We start from the raw sequence: 20,414 nt of genomic DNA, 5'->3' as shown, positions 1-20,414 counted from the left end.
TTGCTAAGTGTTTTTTGAAATTTTTGGTTTAATAATTAACATTACCTTTTGCGAGTCTGACTCTCACTTCACTTGTGAATTAGTAGAACTTGAACGGGGACATTCAAATGCTTAACAAGAATGAAGAAACGCTTAATGCACCGAGACAAACACAAAATTCTGTACATATCTGTTAAAGCACACTGTGTGGAGAACGTGCTGCGTTCATATTTAGGGCTCGTCTGCACATCTTTTAATATAATGTCATAATACACTAAGCCAGCGTTTTTAAAATGTGCCCTTGCAGAGTCACTACTAAACTGTTGACAGCTCCTAGGGTTTTGATTTTGGTTGTGTTGAAATAAATATAAAAATACAGTGTCCGTCTGTCCGCTGACTTTGACCCATAATCTCTGATTCTCTAGGATCGTGGAAAGGAATATTTACAATGACAACAGTTGTATGCCTACTCATTATGCTCGTTTAAGCGTCATTTAAACGTTTCCAACAAATAAATGAATCGACTTCTCTCAACTTGTTGAACACATAGATTTATTTGAATATTCATATGAAGCAGCAGCGAGCGCCCAGCGTGCGACACGGTAAACAGATGAACATTGTAAACGAAATTCTACAAAACTTAAGTGAAAAAAAAATAAATAAAATTATCATGCGATGCTATAAAATAGCTTATGTTCCCTGCAAACGATACCATTAAAAATGTGAATGTTCCACTTAATGGCAGAAACAAAACAAAAGGTAAGCAAGTATCTGTATTAATTTCAGTGCAAGTAATAGGGGGCGATCCTGTCAAAATGGCTGCGGCGCCCTGGCATGCAACACCGCATGACGTTGGTTCGTATTCTCTATAGAAACATCACTCCCTGCCCTCCAGACTCATTCGCGCTGCTGCTGTGACGTCATGTGCAAACAACCTATTGATGTATTTAAGAGAGCGCTGATCTTGTGTTGTTTCACATCTGAATGAAGGACAGGGATCTTTACAATAAGCAAATATCAGAGGGAAAAACTAATTTTTGTGTTTGTTTAAACTTAATCATCAATCCCAGACATTTGTTTTAACTTCTGTGAATTTGTTTTCTTTATTTCAGGTGAATTGTGTCACAGAATGCATGTCCCTTATTGACAATTCAACAAATGGTGTCAGTAATGAGACGTCCCTTCATCAGCCTGAGAATCCACAGATGGTGCACAGTAGTCCGAATGAGTCTCAGAAAACAGACGACAACGGCAGGTTGAACGATAGTCAGAATGAGTCTGAGAAAACAGATGACAAAGGCCCGTTGAATGATAGTAAGAAAGAGTCTCTGAAAACAGTTGACAACGACCCGGCGAAGGATAGTGAGAAAGAGTCTCTGACAACAGATGACAACGACCAGGTGAAAGATAGTGAGAAAGAGTCTCTGAAAACAGTTGACAACGACCCGGCGAAGGATAGTGAGAAAGAGTCTCTGACAACAGATGACAACGACCCGGCGAAAGATAGTGAGAAAGAGTCTCTGAAAACAGTTGACAACGACCCGGCGAAGGATAGTGAGAAAGAGTCTCTGACAACAGTTGACAACGACCCGGCGAAAGATAGTAAGAAAGAGTCTCTGACAACAGTTGACAACGACCCGGCGAAGGATAGTGAGAAAGAGTCTCTGAAAACAGTTGACAACGACCCAGCGAAGGATAGTGAGAAAGAGTCTCTGACAACAGATGACAACGACCCGGCGAAAGATAGTGAGAAAGAGTCTCTGAAATCAAAATCACAAATCACCTGAAAAAAACTTTCAAGAAATCTTTTGGATTAAATTGAAAAACCTGATCTTCTGCTGCAGAATCACAGTGCTGCTGTAATCAATAATGTAAATTTAACTCAGAGATTGGGCTCTAAATGAGTTCAGTGATTCAGATCAAATAATGACTATGTGAAAACATAACCAACACCTGATCATCTTTTTCTCTTTGCTTGTCTGGCTGTTATAACTCAGTTACAACAACCAAACAAGATCTAATATTAAAAAATCAATGGTCAAGAGCTCAACTAAAGCAAACACTCATCTCCACGATGGTGACTTAAAAATTGTGATTTTCTCCTTTGGTGATTCTGCTTGTTATCATTAAGTGTCTTCAATAATAGTTAATTATTACTCAATTAATTTCTCATTAACTTTAACACTGCTTCAGTTGGTGGAATACAAATATTGCAGGACTTTTACTTTCTGACCCCTGGACCTCTGCTGTTCTGGAATAAAATGGCAAACACTTGGTTAAAGGGTTAGTTCACCCAAAAATGAAAATTATGTAATTTATTTCTCACCCTCATGTAGTTCCACACCCGTAAGACCTTTGTTCATGTTCAGAACACAAATTAAGATATTTTTGAAAAAATCTGATGACTCCGTGAGGCCTACATTGACAACAATAACACTCCCTTTTTCAATGTCCTAAAAAGCTACTGAAAACATATTTAAAACAGTTCATGTGACTACACTGTTAACCCTTGCTGTAGAAAAACAGCCAAATTCTGACAGTAACAAACCACTTTTCATTAAAACAGTAATATACTGTAGAAAACAATGCATTCTGGGTAATAACCTACTGGAATAATAACCTACAGGAATATACTGTGAGTTAACATCGCTCAAAGTCGACACTCAGAGGCTGTGTTCAAATCACACCCTATACCCTCATTCACTATTCCCTACATTAGTTCACTAATATAGTACACTTGACAGAGTGAATGAAAAGAAGTGAGTGAATTCAGACACTGATGAACACCTGATTAGCAGAATCACTGAAGGACAGAGAAACAAGACCAGAAAAAAGAGAAGAGACGAGCAGAAACACAAGAACTACAACTGACTTCAGCCACACTGAGTGTCAAACCAGTTCACAAACCAGTTTGACATTATTTCTTTCATACATGTACAGAAGTACTTGTTGAGAATTAACAGATGTTGATGTTTTATTGAAAATAAAAATGTACTGAAGTTTGCAGTCGCCATCGTGGTGTCCAGTGTCTGCTTTAGTTGGGCTCTTGACTCTTTAACATTATTTTTCTCTGGCTGCTGTAACTGAGTGTTTATAAAACACATTTGATATGGCAGGAAAAAGCCAATATGGAGTTGATCAGGTGTTTGACTGTTGTGATGATGATATAATAATCTTGGACTTGTTTAATTCATTGACCTCTTTCTGTGTCTAGTCTTTGATTTAATGGATATTTTAAGTTTATACTATGTCTGTGGTTCAACAGGGTAAGAACCAGTAACGTTCAGTTATTTAGGAGAATATATAAGTCCTATAATGCATAAAATATTTTGAGCTCCTGCATAACTTGGAGAGTGGTGATGTTACAGTCTGTGCTGAGGCTTCGGAGCGTGTGTCGAGAAATCCTGAAAGCTTTCAGTGAAGGGCGTATCGAAGCTTGTATCGTTTTAGATCAGTGACGTCATTGATGACGTTCGAAGCCTCGCTTTTGCCTGACTGGTTCGAATGGTTCGACTGGATGCGATTCAAATCTTGGTGAGATATTTTGACAGATATATAAACCCATGAGATCACACAGATTGTGTGGTTTTAGAATAATAATATCGCTCCTCCTGCATATAATGACCAAAGAATTTATTACACACATTTAATAGCCCCATTCATTTAAAGCCAATACGTTTATTACACAGTTATGTTATACAATTATTATTATAAGTTTTTGTGGAAATGTGTGTTTTTCCTTCACTGTTATTTCAAAGCCATAACTGCCACAAAACAAAGATCAGATCACATTAGGTCATCTGTAATGTATCTACTTGTTTTACACTCTTTGACTACCAGGTGGTATTGTGAACAAATGAAGCCTCAAAACATTAACCCTTTGTGAACCACTTGGCTAAAAAGCTTCAATGCTTCATGTCACCATCACTATTGGACAGCAGAGACATCAACAATCAGAATATGAATGTCAACAATGATGACATCCAAAAGTTTAATGTTGCAATGCATGCTGGATGCCAGCATAGTACAAAACTCCCAGCATGCACTGCAGAATGAATAAATTATGCAACTGAATGGTCCTTTTTTATTGCCACCATTGTTGAGATTGATGTGCTGATTTTTGATATCTGTGTGTGTCTAAATAATGCTGCAGCTGTTTTTTGTTCATGGTGTTGAAAAATATACTCTTTTTAGCTGATTGTTGTTGGAACTACTGTAGTTTCACAGTGGTAATAATGTAAAATATTAGTCTGTTAATAATGTAATAGATAAATCACAGTATGAATGCAGTGAAAACAAAAGATGTTTATTTTGTTAAAGAACAGTATCAAGCTGGCAACACTGTTGCTAATAGTTTACTGTAAAATTGAGTTTTGCGGGTCACCATTGTGCTGAAGAGTAGAGCCTGTGCTTAGGTTCAGGAGAAGATCAAGAAACAGCGTTGCCGGTATTGTACTGTAAAAAAAACCCGGCAAGATCTAACAGTATAGGCTATAATGAGTGTGTTGAAGGTCTGTGTTTTATTGAGATGGCCCTCACTGCTGAACATGAGATCCAGATACAACTCCTCCCACTTAACATAGTGCTAAACCTACCCGTCTTCACACCCTGGATCTCGTGTTTTGCAGCGAGGAGCTAATGGACTTTTCCAGCTCTGAGGTGTGAAGGACCAGGCTAAAAAAGCAGGGGTTTCACAGTTTTTGACAGTAGATCCATAGTGAGCAATAGCATATGAAGTCTGACCAAGTCAATAAATAAGACTAACAGGATACAAATGAGCTGCTTTGTTTTTCTCATTCATTTTTTTAGGGACACACACTCACACACTGACAGAAATATACGAACAGAAACTTGTCAACGCTTACCCCAGAATTGATTTTTTTGATCAAATGTTTTGCAACTGAAAAGCTACATGTCATTTAGGTAACACTTGCCTTCTTGATCAGTTTTTCTACATTTCTTGCTGATGCAGAAGATCCCAAAGACTGCAGCAACAATCAACAGATCCAGAAGCAGCAGCAGTGACTGAAGAGTGTGAAGAAGACTCTGTAATGATAAATAAAGAAGGGAATGCATCAATGTGATTACAATTACGTGAATAAATGGATACATCAGCTCTGTCGTACCTGCACATGTGTGACAGAGGTGAGTGATGTCCAGATGTTGAGTCTGGTTGCTGATGGGATTGTTCAGCACACAACTGTAGGTGTTTTTATCCTGATATTCCACCTCCAGAGGTAGAGAGAGACTGATACTGAGATCAGACACACTGATGCTGGACAATAAACTGTTTGTTATGATCCCTGGTCTAGGTCAAGATCGCAACATAAATGACACAACAATGATGTCTTTGTGATTACTCATTTTTATTTTCATAAGTGTTCTCTTCATTTTTTTGTTTTTATTTTTCAATGCAGACTGTTGTTAGGAAATACAAAAACCATTTCATAAAAGAGAAAGAAACACAAAGATTCTGAAGCAAATAATCAGGGATAATGCCAAAACAACAAAAAGAAAACTAACTTTCCCACAAACAAAACTAACTTCCCTGTAACTCAAAAAACAAAACAAAAAACATACAACAATAAACCTAACTCCTTAACTGCCCAAAAACAGTTGAAAAAAGTTGACCAACAAAAAGAAACAAGGCACTCACCCCTCTACGGCTTCCCAAGTTGATTAAGATGTTACAAGCATGGTCAATGGGGCATTGAGGTTAAGGACATAAAGGCTCTCACAATCAAAGGATGCTAACAGCATTAGGTTGGAGAATAAATCACAATATGTACCAGGGCCGGGTCTAGGGGGGGGCTAGGGGGGCAATGCCCCCCAGATTTCTCTTGTGCCCCTCCAACATCCCCAGGATACTCTTTTTTTTGTGATAGCACACAAAATGTAAAAAATATATCAACACTAAATTAGTAACACATGCAAATTAATAGAAACATTGTGCTGTTGTATTTTTCTGGCGCGCATCCTTTTACAGTTCTCCCTCACAGGCATGCTCAGCACTTCAGGTGCTCACACCATGCCAGAATTGCCAGAATTACAAGATTTCAACTTGTAAAAAGCATTCATGTCCTCATCCATATCCTTTTTCTAAGCAGTTTTCCAAGACTTTTGCACACCTTATCGGATCACTTCTCAAGACGGCCATTGACAATCACATGAGCAGATGACAAACAGCTCCTTCATAAATACGCTCTAGTCTCTATTTAAACACGCACACACCGTTAATTTATTGCTACACGATCATGAAACACTTGGAAATTTAGCTTGGAATTTTAAAATTGTGATTTCCAAGTCATGAAAAATCTCGAAAATGAATCAATTAAAAAAAATAAAATAAATAAAAATAGATGTAACTATTCTAGTAATATAAAATAGTTTTGCTCAGTTATGTTCAGCTCTGAAATATTCTATCAGCATATTGCGCTATTTGTTGAATAGTAGCCTATTATTTGATGTCAAGTTACATGCTCCTTTCAGAATCTGCAAAATATCAATAATTAAAAAAATAAATAAGTTAGATCAAATTTTGTTTTTTTATTTAGCACTGCAACAAAAATGTATTATTATGAGATGTTTACATATAGTCCACAATATATAATATCTGCCTTTACACAAATTAAGCAGTTCAAAAGTTTACATACACTTAATTTATTCTCAGTACTGTGTGTCATTAATTTAAGACTGTTTTTATAATTTTCTTTATGATTAGGCCCATGTTTGGGACTCTTCTCATACCCAACTGTTACAAATGGTGAAAACATTTACTGATACTCCAGAAGGAAACAATGCATTAAAATTCAGGGGGTGTAAACATTTGCACAGGATGGTTGGGGGGTAAATTGTTTTTATTTTGTCTTCTGAAAAGTGTTTTATAAAGCTTTTGTAGGACAAAACTAAAAAAAAAGTAGATCTTTAAATAAAATAATAACTTTCAGTCTTATTCCAGTCAGAATTTCCAGTCATCCTGTTCATAGGTTATTGTGTTGTGTTGTCTTGGGCATCAGTGAATGTTTGCAGCTTTTGATCATCCAGGTAACAACACACACTATGAAGAATCAAGCATATAAACTTTTGAACTGGATCTTTTGTGTAAATTCAATTATTATGTCTTGTTTTTATTTTTATATAGTCAAAATAACTGAGCACAACTCTATAGAAATTAACCAAAAATATAAGGGGGAAAAAACACGAAAAAGGAAAGAATCATGTAACCATGTCTTCTAATGGTTTAAATTTCTTCAATGAACCAAGTTGTCTTCTTCCAATTTTAAATTTTACCATTCTTAAAGATTTAGAGTAAATCCAAAATTCTTTCTGAAAAACAGAAAACAATGGCTTTGTTTTAAGTAACTTACAGTAAATTAATATAACATGAATATAACATTTTCCCAAAATGAAAATATTGTTCAGTAGAAATTGAATGTGTACATCTTCCATTATTATGCCAAAAGTTATGTCATTTTTAGAAAATGAATTGTAATTTTAAGCCATTCGTATATGTTAGACCAAAAGTCTCACAGAATCACAAAAAAAAAAAAAAAAAAAAAAAAAATCACAGAAAGTACTTTTGTGATCAATATTAAATCTGAAAAAACCTGAAAAACGGAGGAAACTGTTTAGTAGTTAAAAGGGGGTGCGGGGGGCGAGGGGATTAGGGAGATCATAAACCTATGATTCATATTAGGCTAGTGACAAATGGTCAAAAAGTGCTTTAGTTTTTGAGATACCCCTACCGGAGGTAGAACTAAACCCAACAATGTTTTTCCTCATCTCTAAGGTGTCCCATATGTGAAATGGATTCTTGGCTAAAAATATTTTACTGCTAAGATTGTTAAATTAACAGATATTGTTATGCACCCCAAAACCAAAAAAGGACTAAAATACAGCCTGTCCGTATGGGAGTTAAGGCATATAAACTAGTGCAGATCAATCACACAAGCTCTGAGAGCTTTGAAACTTGACATGTTTGTAGTCAGGAAGTTGATTTAACTACTAGAAAAGACTGGATGTGAATATCTTGATGTATGGAATAAATAGAGACATATAAACACATACCTAAAATAAGCGGACATGCACAAATTGAATATCTATGCAGAATGTTTTCATTTACTTTGTGGTTGCTTAGCCAAGGATTATCATAGAAACGCATATGATGGCTTTTTGGAAAGGTGGGGTTGTGCTGAATCCAGCAATACCAAATATGTAAATATAGCATGACAAATCAGGGTGTTGTGTCACTCATTGTATGAGGTGTCTAAAATGAATGAAAATGGAACACTGACATAATTTAGTCCAAAGCCCATTATCAGTGGTGAGAAGAATGTTAAGAAATTCAAATATAAGATACATCTAATAATGAAATATTTCATATGGCACCTTGTACCTTACCATAGCACAAACAGGAGACCAGGAGTCAGGATTGCAGTTTGACCTTAATGAGCCTTTTAATAAAACTATAACTTAATTTCACATGATACAAATTAAATTACTGTCTTAAATCAAACAAATGGCAATCTAACTAAACAAACACTCTGTGGGGGAATGAGCCCTGTCTTCTCAGGCTGTTTTTTTTTTTTTTTTTTTTTTTTTTTCTAGCAGCAACCATTTGGAACATTAACTGCTTTTGGTTAGCCCCCCATGATGTTACAACTGCAACACACCACTGTCACTCATCCACATTGTCATCAGTGACAAAGTGGGTCATATTTGGACAGTCTGGGAAAGGGCAAGAGCAAAACTCTGTGCAGGTCAAGCCCACTGAAAGACACTGGCATTTGATGGCATCGTTGCAGTTTCCGTCTTTACAGTAGAGGTGGGTGATGTCTCTAACTTCTTTAGGTGCTGGTGCCTTCTGGAACATCACAGGTTCAATGCACCCATCTTCTCTGAGCCTCCATCCTCTGCCAACTGGGTTCCAGAGAAGAGGTTTGGCCAGGTGGCTGTGACGCCACACTGCTGTTTGGTACAAGGCTCTCAGCACATGTTGCTGGAAGGCATCTTCTGTTGGGGGTAGATTTGCTGCTGACAAATCTGTGGTAGATGCTAGTGTGTACCTCAGCTCATCCAGGTTGGTGCAAGGATACCCATCCACCTTTTTCTTTTGGCCATACAGGAGGAGGGCATACCTTCTTGCCACAGGCAAAGCCTCTTCCAGACTACCAGAGAGTCCAAATTTGGTCATTTCCTGTAACTCACAAAGATGGGTCTTCAGTCTTGTGAGGGCAGTGGCCTTCCCAATTCTGTACAAACTGCTTGTGGTGTCACAACCCGTGAGGGCGTGGCATGCAGGTAAACACTCACAAAGCACTGATCCAAGCTTCTGAGCGATCGAACAGATAGGAATGAATCTTTCCTTAAGGCCATGTCCAGAGTGCATAAACACTGCTGAGGATCCAAACATCCCTTTGCTTGAATAGTACAGAAGCAAAACTAGTACATCTGTATCATCACATTTGACAATTAGACGAGAATGTGACTGTGCAAGGTGTATTGCATGTAACACCAGCCTTGTGTCAGCCTCCTCCTGGTCACTGTAAAGATCTTTCAAGCATTCAATGCCTGACTTGCTAACCCTTTTAACCTCCTGACCATTTTCAAAGCCACCTGCCAAGATGACCGTGTTCCCTGAAGAAATTCTTGTTGGCCCAGTACTGGTGATGTAGGTGCTGACAAAGCTACATAGAGCAGCCTTGTTTCCGCTGATCCTGAGGTATTTTCTGTAGTTTGGAACCCTTGTTTGTCCTGTGATGATATGTGTTTGTCTGCTGGTGTGAATGGTGCCTCTTCTTTGTCTTTCAAGATCTTTGACTGAGTGTTGGTGGTCATATCTATCAAACACTATAACAACACAGCTGTTACCTTCCTTTCCCATTAAAGTTGTGATCTTTTTCCAGACACACTCACCTAGGTCATTGAACGTTTGAAAGGCTGAATCACTGAGACTCTGTAGAAGAGCCATGCCATCAATGATATATGCTGATGGTTCTTTAACATTTGGCAGCTGCTGTGTCTCTTCAACAACAGCCTCAAGTTTTTTGGCCAGGTCAGCTTTTGTTGTTTTCCTCATGCTTCCATCATCATAAAACAAAGAGGGTGGGACCGCTGCGAGTTCGTGAGACATCACAGTCTCCATGGACACCTCTCTTTGCTTGGAGACAGCCAGTAATCTTCGAAAGAGCACGTCTGAGTCCATGTGAACCTTTCTAGATATGCTGACTCCAACTGATGTTTTCATGTCCTTGAAGGTTGCACACTGGTTTCTTTTCTCTGGCTCCCAGAAGCTCTTTGTTCTTTTTGATTTTGCCAGACGTTGTTCAATAAAGATAGCATTCTGCTTCGCACCATCTTGGAGGAAGCTTGAGAGCTCTTTTGCAACTTTCTCAGATGCAACCTGACCACTTGCAATGTTGATCAGTTCCTCGGGAATGCTATCAAGATCAAAGGGATTCTGCCTCTGCTCCACAGCTTCCATTATCTTCTGTATGTCTCTTTCATCTCTGTCCATTCTGGATGCTCCATGCTCCTTGTGTGCTTTCGAGCTCTGATCATCAGTGTCACAAAGCTCTTTCATGGCATCCACATATGCTGTGGTCACATGTCTTGTCATCAACCATCTTGTGAGAGCTCCTTTTCGTAATGTGAAGCCAACAACCCCACCCTGACTCTTGCCTTCTCGATTAATGGTTTGCTCCAGTGCCTGATCAGTAGCCACACAGTTGAAACTTTGATGCTCAGACCGGCGAACAACAAACCCACCTTGCTGCATGAATTTGTATGCTTCTGGTTGTTCATGTTCAAGTGCTTTCATTTCTGCAACATAGACTGGCATGTACTTGCCATAATTGGTCCTGCCAGCAGCTCTGAACCAAGGCATCACTTCACACATGCAATTCAGGTGAAGTTGAAAGTCAGCTTCACGCTCTGAACGAAGAATCCTTAGCAATAGATCAGCACCATTGAGGAACATTAACCAGTATCCAAAGGTTGCAGATTGCTTAACTCCCTCATTTATGAACATCTGGATTCTCTTCTGGATCTCAGGAAGTTCAGTTTCCACCTCACTGATGAGCTGTTGAGCGGTGGCCTTGTCATTACCATGAAATGCATGCTGTACATCTCGTAGGATTTGCTCTTGTGCTTCAGTCATTGCACATTGGCCTTGTTTTTCAAGCCATGATTGCATGGCTTGCCAGAAGAGCCTGAACAGAGCCTCAGAGGCTAGCTTTATGCTTCTTACTCCTCTTGCCAGCTGTTTCCCTTGAAGCAACTCTCGAGCTGTTCCCTCTGCATACACATCTGACTCAGTTAGTATGTCAAAGAGTCCACCATCGCCATAGAGCTTTCCAATGCTTGCTAGGTAAGCCATCGTGATATGCATACCTCCCAGTCTCATTGTGATCTTTCCTTGTAAGGGCGATGGTTTGCTCCACAAGATCTGTTGTGCTTTACTATAAATTGCAAGGTCTGCTGTCACAAGAATATGGTGCTGTCCCAGTTCTGCAGCAAGCTGTACAAGTCGTATCATAGATGTGTAGATGGTGGACAATTCTGAGGGTGATTCTCTTATGAAGGGCAGGTAGAGTACACTGGCTACTGAACAAGCAGTGTCTGACATGAAGGCATTAAATGCAGACCAAGCAGGGACATGCTGCTGATTCTTAGTTACATTTCGGGTCAGCTTCCATACCAGATCTCTGTCTTCAGCTGCTTTAGAGATTGTTGTGTTTGTGTGCAATAACTCAGGTTGGGCAAGTTCAGGTGGTTCGGGTCGCTTTGTAGATTTGATGTATCTGTAATCACAGAGAGGATAAGCTTATGATCATATGCATTGAATATCAAATTACTTTTAAAACCTCACAACATACATTCAAATTGAACATTAATTTGTGTTAATCTTTAGCAGTTCATGTGACTAAGCGAATACCATAACATGAAAACAAAAACAACATAAAAATAGATTTCAGAGAAAAAAGAATGGACAAAATGTACCTGTAAAGTTTATCTCCATTCATATCAAACGTGTTTAAGGTGGTGAGGGACCTCTGTGGTACCCGTGCTAGGCATTTATCTGCTGTGGAGACTTGGCCTCTTCGGAACACAACAGACGCCATAGCATGAGTTGTACGCTTCCCATCCAGGGTGTCTTCATTTTGGTCAAAGTTGTCGATGGCTGCATCAACAATTCCATGTTCAGCGACTCCAGTGAGGCCAGTTGGGATGTAGACACCACTCTCTGTCCTTGATATCTGGTCTGCTGCCACAGATGTGAGGAAGTGCCTAACCTCTGTATAGGAAACGCAGTGCCCCATTGCACTGAGCTCATTGATGAGTGTCTTACTACCAAACTCATGATGTATCAAAATGGAAAGTCCCAGTGTGATTGGCGTATGGATGTGACAGCTCTGTCCAATAAGATCATGGCAGATTGCGATAACACACAGATTGTCCTTTGAAGCTGGGTCATCATCACATGTTTGGTAATCTCTGTGGGCATGTGAATCAACACACCAGTTGACAAAGTCATACAGGATGTTGGGTACATACTTGCTGCAATGGAGACGTGATAGACGGTCACTGCTGACATATGATTGACTGTCATGTTCTACCTGCTCCATGCTTTTCCTCAATATGTCTGCAGCCCTGTGTAATATTTGGATTTCGGAAAGACTCTGACTTGTCTGTGAAAGTGTTGTCTCACAGTCTACTGTTATTTCTGTGAGTTTAGCAGCTTCCCTCAGTGCACAACCTATGGTCATACTATCTGAGCAGATCAGATCTGACTGTCCTGGACGTGGAACGAATACAAGCCTGTCTTTGTAATGCTGTATCAGCTTTTCCTTTAGTTTCCAGGATCTATATTTGTTGTGTTGAACTGTGGACACACCTTCTTCCACAGCAATGGTCTTTAGTATGTTATCATAGCTATCAGTCAAAGAGTTGAGAGTCCTCACTTTCATATATTTGGACAATACTGTTTTATCAATGTCTTCAGTGAGCTTAATAAAGGCTTTGTCATAGACATTGGTCTGCTTTTCTGATTCTTTTCTTCGTCTGGCAGCTGCTATATTTCTTTCAGAGATGTAGTGTGCAAGGCACATTTTATGGTATTTGGCATCATATGCAAAGAGATCTGGGCATGAAAGAATTCGAAGATGTACATCTTCATCAAGCCTTTCAGAAGCTGCCCGAAGGACCTTGTCTCTGGTACTTGCACCTGTACCAGTCGAAATGGCTATCAGAGGTTCTGGTCTAGAGCTGGCCTTCCCACAAATGAAACAATCTCTCCGTATTTTAAATGATGTTGTATCAGCCCTACTCAGCCTTCTTGGTGCAGATGTGCTCTCACTCTCAACAATTGCAACTTGCTGCTGCTCACTGATTTTTGTCTTACTGCAGTAGTTCGCTCTACATGATACATGATATGAAACTTTGATTTTGGAAGAAAGTATGTCATCTGTATATGGAGCCAGCGTTTTATGGACATCATCATCTCTCTGCTGAGCAAGTGTAAGTATGCGTTGGAGGCCTTCTACTGTGGGGTTTTGGACATAGGGATCTTTTTTCTTGCCCTTTTCAAAATCTTTCCCACAAATTATACAAACCTTTGGATCCAATGTCTGTAAGACATTCTCCATAATTCAAGAGACTAGTGAAAAGGAAAAATTATATAAATTTCAGAATTTTCACTGAAATGCAAATCAAGTTGAATTACACACACAACATTAGTCAGAGGGCTAAGTAATTTTAGCTAGGCTAATCAGTTTCTACAACTAGCTATTTAGCTACTTGTATTAGACTAGGTCAGCCTTTTCATTTGACATAATATTTGTAATGATTTACCTGTCTGATTATGAAGATATCAATAAAGACAATCAAGTAGCTAGCTACAGCTGGATCCAACTATTAGCCTAACAGTAGTCAACTCACTAGACCAATCAAAAACTCAAATTAAATATATTTAATATCTTGTTCTTATTTACTCAAAGATCACACCAATCGGGTGAAGTAGTGTAGGCTCTACTGCCCACTGCTGGTCTGGACTGATAAAAGCAAACAATATTATTTTCCATTATTCAGTTATGACTTGACCAAAACAAAACTCAAGTGGATATACATTTTTTAATAAAGATGTTCCATTCCGATGATAACCTGATTCAATTGGATCTGTGTTTCATATGAATTGTATAGTATACTGTGTATCATTATTAAATGTATCATAAATATAGATCAGCACTTTCCTAATGTAACTTACTTTGCAGTAACAATGAATTTCTTAACATTCTTCTCACCACTGATAATGGGCTTTGGACTAAATTATGTCAAATTATGTGTTCCATTTTCATTCATTTTAGACACCTCAAACAATGAGTGACACAACACCCTGATTTGTCATGCTATATTTTCGTATTTGGTATTGCTGGATTCAGCACAACCCCACCTTTCCAAAAAGCCATCATATGTGTTTCTATGATAATCCTTGGCTAAGCAACCACAAAGTAAATGAAAACATTCTGCATAAATATTCAATTTGTGCATGTCCGCTTATTTTAGGTATGTGTTTATATGTCTCTATTTATTCCATACATCAAGATATTCACATCCAGTCTTTTCTAGTAGTTAAATCAACTTCCTGACTACAAACATGTCAAGTTTCAAAGCTCTCAGAGCTTGTGTGATTGATCTGCACTAGTTTATATGCCTTAACTCCCATACGGACAGGCTATATTTTAGTCCTTTTTTGGTTTTGGGGTGTATAACAATATCTGTTAATTTAACAATCTTAGCAGTAAAATATTTTTAGCCAAGAATCCATTTCACATATGGGACACCTTAGAGATGAGGAAAAACATTGTTGGGTTTAGTTCTACCTCCGGTAGGGGTATCGCAAAAATTTGGGGGCATTGTCACTAGCCTATATATCATATTATGCTGCCCCACCAATTTTTCAAAATGCCCCCGAGTCACGCAATCCTAGAACCGGGCCTGATATGTACCAACATTTTCACCAGAGCTAACACACAGAATCAAACAACCATGAGCAATCGAAACAAAGAGGCAGAGCGCGCCCTCTAGAGGAATCCCGGGGGAATTTATAGTCCGGGGGTGTATTCCAGAAAGCAGGGTTAACTTACTGTCACATATACCCTGAACTCTTGGTTGATTAACCCAAACCTTGCTTACTCGAGGTATGCTGGTTCCAAAAATGTGTCCGGGAGTAAGTTCAGACAACCCAGAGTATGTTCCCGGTTAACACACAAGACATTCTCAACAGAGCGACGAATCGATGATTCACCATGGAAACAGACGCTAAGAAAAAGCGCGCCATTCTACTTCATTCTTCTTCTTTTGTTTAATGGCGATTTACATAACCTACTTGGTGCACATCACCACCTATTGGGTGGTTGTGCAATAATTTTTAATCTTAATATTGTTTGTTTGATGCTAATTATTTAATAAAATATCACATATATGATATGTATTTTATTATAGAAATTATAGCATAGAAAATGTCCTGTTATAAAGATTAAGAAGTAGATCCATGTGTGCTATGACAATAAAATCCCCCCCCCCCCCCCCCCCCCTCTCCTGCGTTCCAACCATATGTTCACCTCTGTGTCTCTGTCCCACCTGTCCATAACACCAATATTTCAAGTAAAAAAAACAAAACAAAAACTTCACAGCATAATCTAGTCATGCTGCTCTGAATGCTGGGTACCTTCATAGTACATATTCACTGTATAAATACAGTATGAAATTGTAGATTTTTACTTGAAATTTCTAAGAGTGCAGTTAGATACAAGGAAAGCCCTTACTGTGGAATTACTGTTAAAGTAATGCAATTATTAACCTGGAATATACTGTAATTTCATACTAAACATTTTGTAGATTAAAAAGTTCAAAGCTGTTTATAGTAGCAGGACAGGAAGAAACTCTTCACCTACAAACTAACATAAACACACATTCACTTTTTGCTGCAGGTTTCAGTTTGTCTCAGAGGATGAACTTCTGTAAATCTGTGAGATCAGAAATGGTTTTAACTTTAACTTAATTTTAATACTTTTTCTAATTTTCCCATACATGAATGGAATAAATATAAAGCACTGATTGATGTTACATTTCTATTTTATCATGAAATGTAGTTTTTATATATATAATGTGTTTATATATGTATGTATGTATGTGTGTGTGTGTGTGTGTGTGTGTGTGTGTGTGTGTGCATCAGGAGGGTCAGACTCTGTCGGGGGAGGATTCATATTACTTCTCTTGTGTTTCTTTAGATCAGTTGTGCTCTCATTGACAGTCTTATTAGAGCAGAAAAATGTTTTGTGTGTTTGTTTTGTTCTGTTTGTGCTGCTGGCGTGTGATTGGTGAGTTATTTGTGTCATTTATTCACATTTCAGAATAAGATCCTGCTGCAGTTTAATTTAGATTATTTTCACCCACTCTGATCAAATCTCTCTTGATGTTTTAGAAATCTTCATTTCAGTGATTACAAATGCAAATTCTCCTTTCGTTTTAATTATTCTGCAGAATTCAGCAATAATACATTTAATTAAACTTACTTTCAAGCTGTAAATAATTTATCATATTAATTTTTATTTTGTTCTACAGCAAATAATTTTAAAACACATTAAAGATCAAATTATTGTTTCACTCAGATCTGCCTGTTCATATATGTGACTTCATTTTGTTTGGTGTCTTTGCTGCTGCTAAAGGTTACAAACTGATCTCAGACTTTCTAAACTAACATCATTAATCTGAAAATCTCTTCATTGTTCTTTAGGTGAGCTTGATGCTGAAACAACTGAAATACAATCAGTGTCAGTGATGGAGGGAGATTCTGTCACTTTACACACCAGTGTTACTAAAATACGTGAAGACGACGACATACTGTGGAAATTTGGAGCTGAAAACTCTCTCATCGCTAAAATCAGCATTGAGAACCAAATCTTCTCCACATCTGATGGTACTGATGAGAGATTCAGAGACAGACTGAAGCTGGACAATCAAACTGGATCTCTGACCATCACAAACATCACAACTGAACATGCTGGAGTTTATCAACTAGAGTTAAATGGAGCGAAACTGACAACAAAAACATTCAGTGTTTCTGTGTATGGTGAGATAATTTGTCCTTTCCTTCAATTATTCTTATTAAATGAACTTCTACACTACCAAATGTTTAAACATGTTCCTATTTCTGTTTATTCTCTGATGTTTTTCAGCTCGTCTGCCTGTTCCTGTCATCAGCAGTAACTCTTCCAACTGTTCTTCATCATCATCAAATTGTTCATTGGTGTGTTCAGTTGTGAATGTGAGTCATGTGACTCTCTCCTGGTACAAAGGAAACAGTTTATTGTCCAGCATCAGTGTGTCTGATCTCAGCATCAGTCTCTCTCTACCTCTGGAGGTGGAATATCAGGATAAAAACACCTACAGTTGTGTGCTGAACAATCCCATCAGCAACCAGACTCAACATCTGGATATCACTCACTTCTGTCACACATGTGCAGGTACAACAGAGCTGATAGTTGATGTCAGTGCTGATATTAGTGTTTATTGACTGATCTGATCTCAGTTTGATGTTTTTATTCCTCAGACTCTGTCCAGTCTTGTGGTTCTACTGAAGCTGTGATCCGATTGGTCCTCTCTGCACTGGTGGGCGTGGCTACTGTCATTCTTCTGGTTTATGATATTAGATCCAGAAGAGCTGAACAAAATCAAGCACATATTCACCCACTGGGACAGTAAATGATGATGTCATTTCTCATTCTCAACTATTTCAATGATTTAATAATCTTGATTTATTTTAATGGCTTTATATATTAATCTACTGGTGTCAATGTTTATTTATTGGCATGTTTTTCAATAAAACTTTCCCACTCTGAAATTCAAGAGTCTCGCCATCTTTTGTTACATTTCACAGGTTCACCTGTTCATCCACTCTAGATTAATAATGGTAAACGTATGGATTGCGTTCGTGAAGGAGGAGCTCAGTCCAGAGACTCAGATAACAAGCTCACTCGCTATTTATAAGTACCAAGACTCAAAAGAAGATCTGTGAGAGGAAGTCACACTGCTGAAGCAGTTAGGAAAGATAGAGAAAAGAGGAGAGAAGAGAAGGAAGAGATTTAATTAAAGATAGAAGAGAAAGTATGAAGGTATTACTAGAGCAAAATAACTGATATTAACTGGTAACGATTCAATTGCACCATTTTTTTCCAATATGATTCGTTCTTCACATGTATAATTCTCTGTTACTAGGTAAAAGCAAATTTGGAGTCCTTGATACTTCAACTTGTTGTAGGGTCATGAGGTTAGATATAACAAAACTAGGCATCTGTCTAGTTCTGTTTCCGCGGTTGTTATATTCAGACACACTAACTTTGGCCCAAGTGTTGAGGACTTAAGGCTGATTTATACTTCTGCGTCGGACCTACGCCGGAGCCTCTGCGCGTAAGCTATGTGTCTGTTTTTCATTTATATTTCTGCGTAGTTCTCCGCGTCGACGTGCAGCAGACCACTAATAGGCAGTGTCTGGGGTCATGTTGAGGATCAAGGCAAAAGCAGAAGAAGAAGCAGCTTGTCATGTACGTTGTCAGAGAAGCTTAAAGCGGCAAATAGGTAACGACTTTTGTTGCAGTATGACTGTATGTGTCCCCTGAAACAGAGCGTTTTTTAATTCATACGGAAGTTGAAAGCGCTCGCTCTTCTCCGTGTGCTCCACACAAGTTTTTTTGACCCGAGGGAGGGCTTCTAGCAGACCAATCACAGCGCTTGTGGTCTGCATAGAATTAAGGCATTGTTGCAGGCTACGTGTGGTACAAACAACCTACGCTGTGGCTATGGCGTACACTCGACACAGAAGTATAAATCAGCCTTTAGTATTCAAAAATCCGACATGTCAATCTGTTTTAGCAATGCAGAAATGTTTTCTGAAAACACCTGCAGTTGCTGAAAAAGAAGCAAGTCCATGATGGTGACCTCAAACTAAACATTCATTAAGACATCAACATCTAAACCTCTGTTAATTCTCAGTAAGATCTTCTGTAGACGTGTGACAGAAATAAAGGCAGTCTGGTTAGTAATAAGTGAAGCTGGTAATGCTGTTTGTGGAGATGTTTAATCAGATCTTCAGAGATTTAATGTCTTTTATCTTCAGTTCATCTAAGGCTGTGGCTGAAGAAAGTCGTAGTTTGTGTTCTTATTTCTCTTTCTTTCAGTGTTTGTTCACAGCGGGTGTTTGAATGATTGAAAGAATGTTTCAGGAACATCAAACTAACCTTTAAATAACATTCTACTAACATTAAAGGTCCCGTTTTTCGTGGTTTTTTGAAGCTTTGTTTGTGTTTATAGTGTGCAATATAACATGTGTTCATGTTTCGCGTGTAAAAAAACACAGTATTTTTCACATAATTTACTTATCTGTATACCGCTGTTTCCACTGTCATAAAAACGGGCTGATGACTTCCTTGTTCTATGAAGTCCCTCCTTCAGAAATACGTAACGAGTTCTGATTGTGCCAGCGGTTCCTGTGTTGTGATTCGACAGCAGCTTAGCGCTCCTTGCCCGGAAAGGTCACGCCTCTTACCATAACGTGGAGATGCACGCGCTCAGTGTTATTGTAAATGTCTTTAATTTTACCCTATCAATTTGAGCCGGAATCAGACCCGGTGATTGGACTGCGGGATGAAAATAACAGCGTTTCGACGACATGGCGACAAACACACTCAAACGCAACTGTTGTGTATTCCTGTGGGCGGAGGTTAGTCAAAAAACTGTTTTAGTGACATCATTAAAGAAGGAAGTAGAGGGATGTAGTCCAAACTGGCCGTTCGAATGTAGGCGACTTCTGTTAAATAAAATATCTCGCTTGGCATTGAACTTTGAGCTTTAAAATTTTACAGATTTTATTTATACTCTAACAACAACATTACACACTAACTAAAGTTTGAAACATGGGATCACGAAGAACGGGACCTTTAAGATAACTGGACATTTTTATGTAAAGAGCTGACTGCAAGAGATTTACATTTTACAGAGAATGTTTCACAATAATTATCCTGGTTAATATCTGTAAAGTAAATATGTTTTTGTAAAACATTTTTAAAAAGTTAGGTTATTTCATCTTAATTTTACAGCCATTGGCACAGTGGGAAAAAGGGATTTAAATAAACAACAGAACTGTAATATGACCACCACACAGCAAAATCCCCAGTGTTAAATGAACACCCAAAGTGTACATATGACTCCATCTTGCCGGGTGTTAAAAAGTAACAATGAAGCAGTGTTAAAGTTAATGAGATAATTGATTGATGATTGAGTGATGATTGACAATTAGTGGAGACACCTGATGATAATAAGCAGAATCATTGAAGGAAAGAGAGAAAAATGGTGTTAATTAATGTTTTATGAATGTTTCA

General features: G+C 38.3%; 3 protein-coding genes across 4 annotated transcripts in view; 2 read left to right on the top strand and 1 right to left on the bottom strand.

The window, feature by feature from the left end:
• LOC125263285 overlaps nt 1–20,414 on the top strand; it is a 1,003,076-nt gene that overhangs the window by 556,606 nt on the left and 426,056 nt on the right. The window lies entirely within an intron of this gene.
• LOC125263274 lies at nt 8,411–14,205 on the bottom strand. The gene is made up of 2 exons (XM_048182272.1): nt 11,980–14,205; nt 8,411–11,780 (listed from the first exon to the last, which is right to left on the bottom strand). The coding sequence occupies exons 1-2, from the start codon at nt 13,623–13,625 to the stop codon at nt 8,657–8,659; spliced, it is 4,770 nt and encodes a 1,589-aa protein (XP_048038229.1). The 5' UTR covers nt 13,626–14,205; the 3' UTR covers nt 8,411–8,656.
• LOC125263298 (SLAM family member 5-like) lies at nt 16,753–17,923 on the top strand (the record flags this gene model as incomplete). Its single annotated transcript, XM_048182311.1, has 3 exons — nt 16,753–17,110; nt 17,217–17,521; nt 17,602–17,923. Coding segments are annotated over 3 exons (804 nt in total), but the record flags the coding sequence as incomplete, so codon positions are not given.

This window comes from Megalobrama amblycephala, linkage group LG2, assembly GCF_018812025.1.
Source record: "Megalobrama amblycephala isolate DHTTF-2021 linkage group LG2, ASM1881202v1, whole genome shotgun sequence".
Lineage (NCBI taxonomy): Eukaryota > Metazoa > Chordata > Actinopteri > Cypriniformes > Xenocyprididae > Megalobrama > Megalobrama amblycephala.
This window is presented reverse-complemented; position numbering and strand designations above follow the sequence as displayed.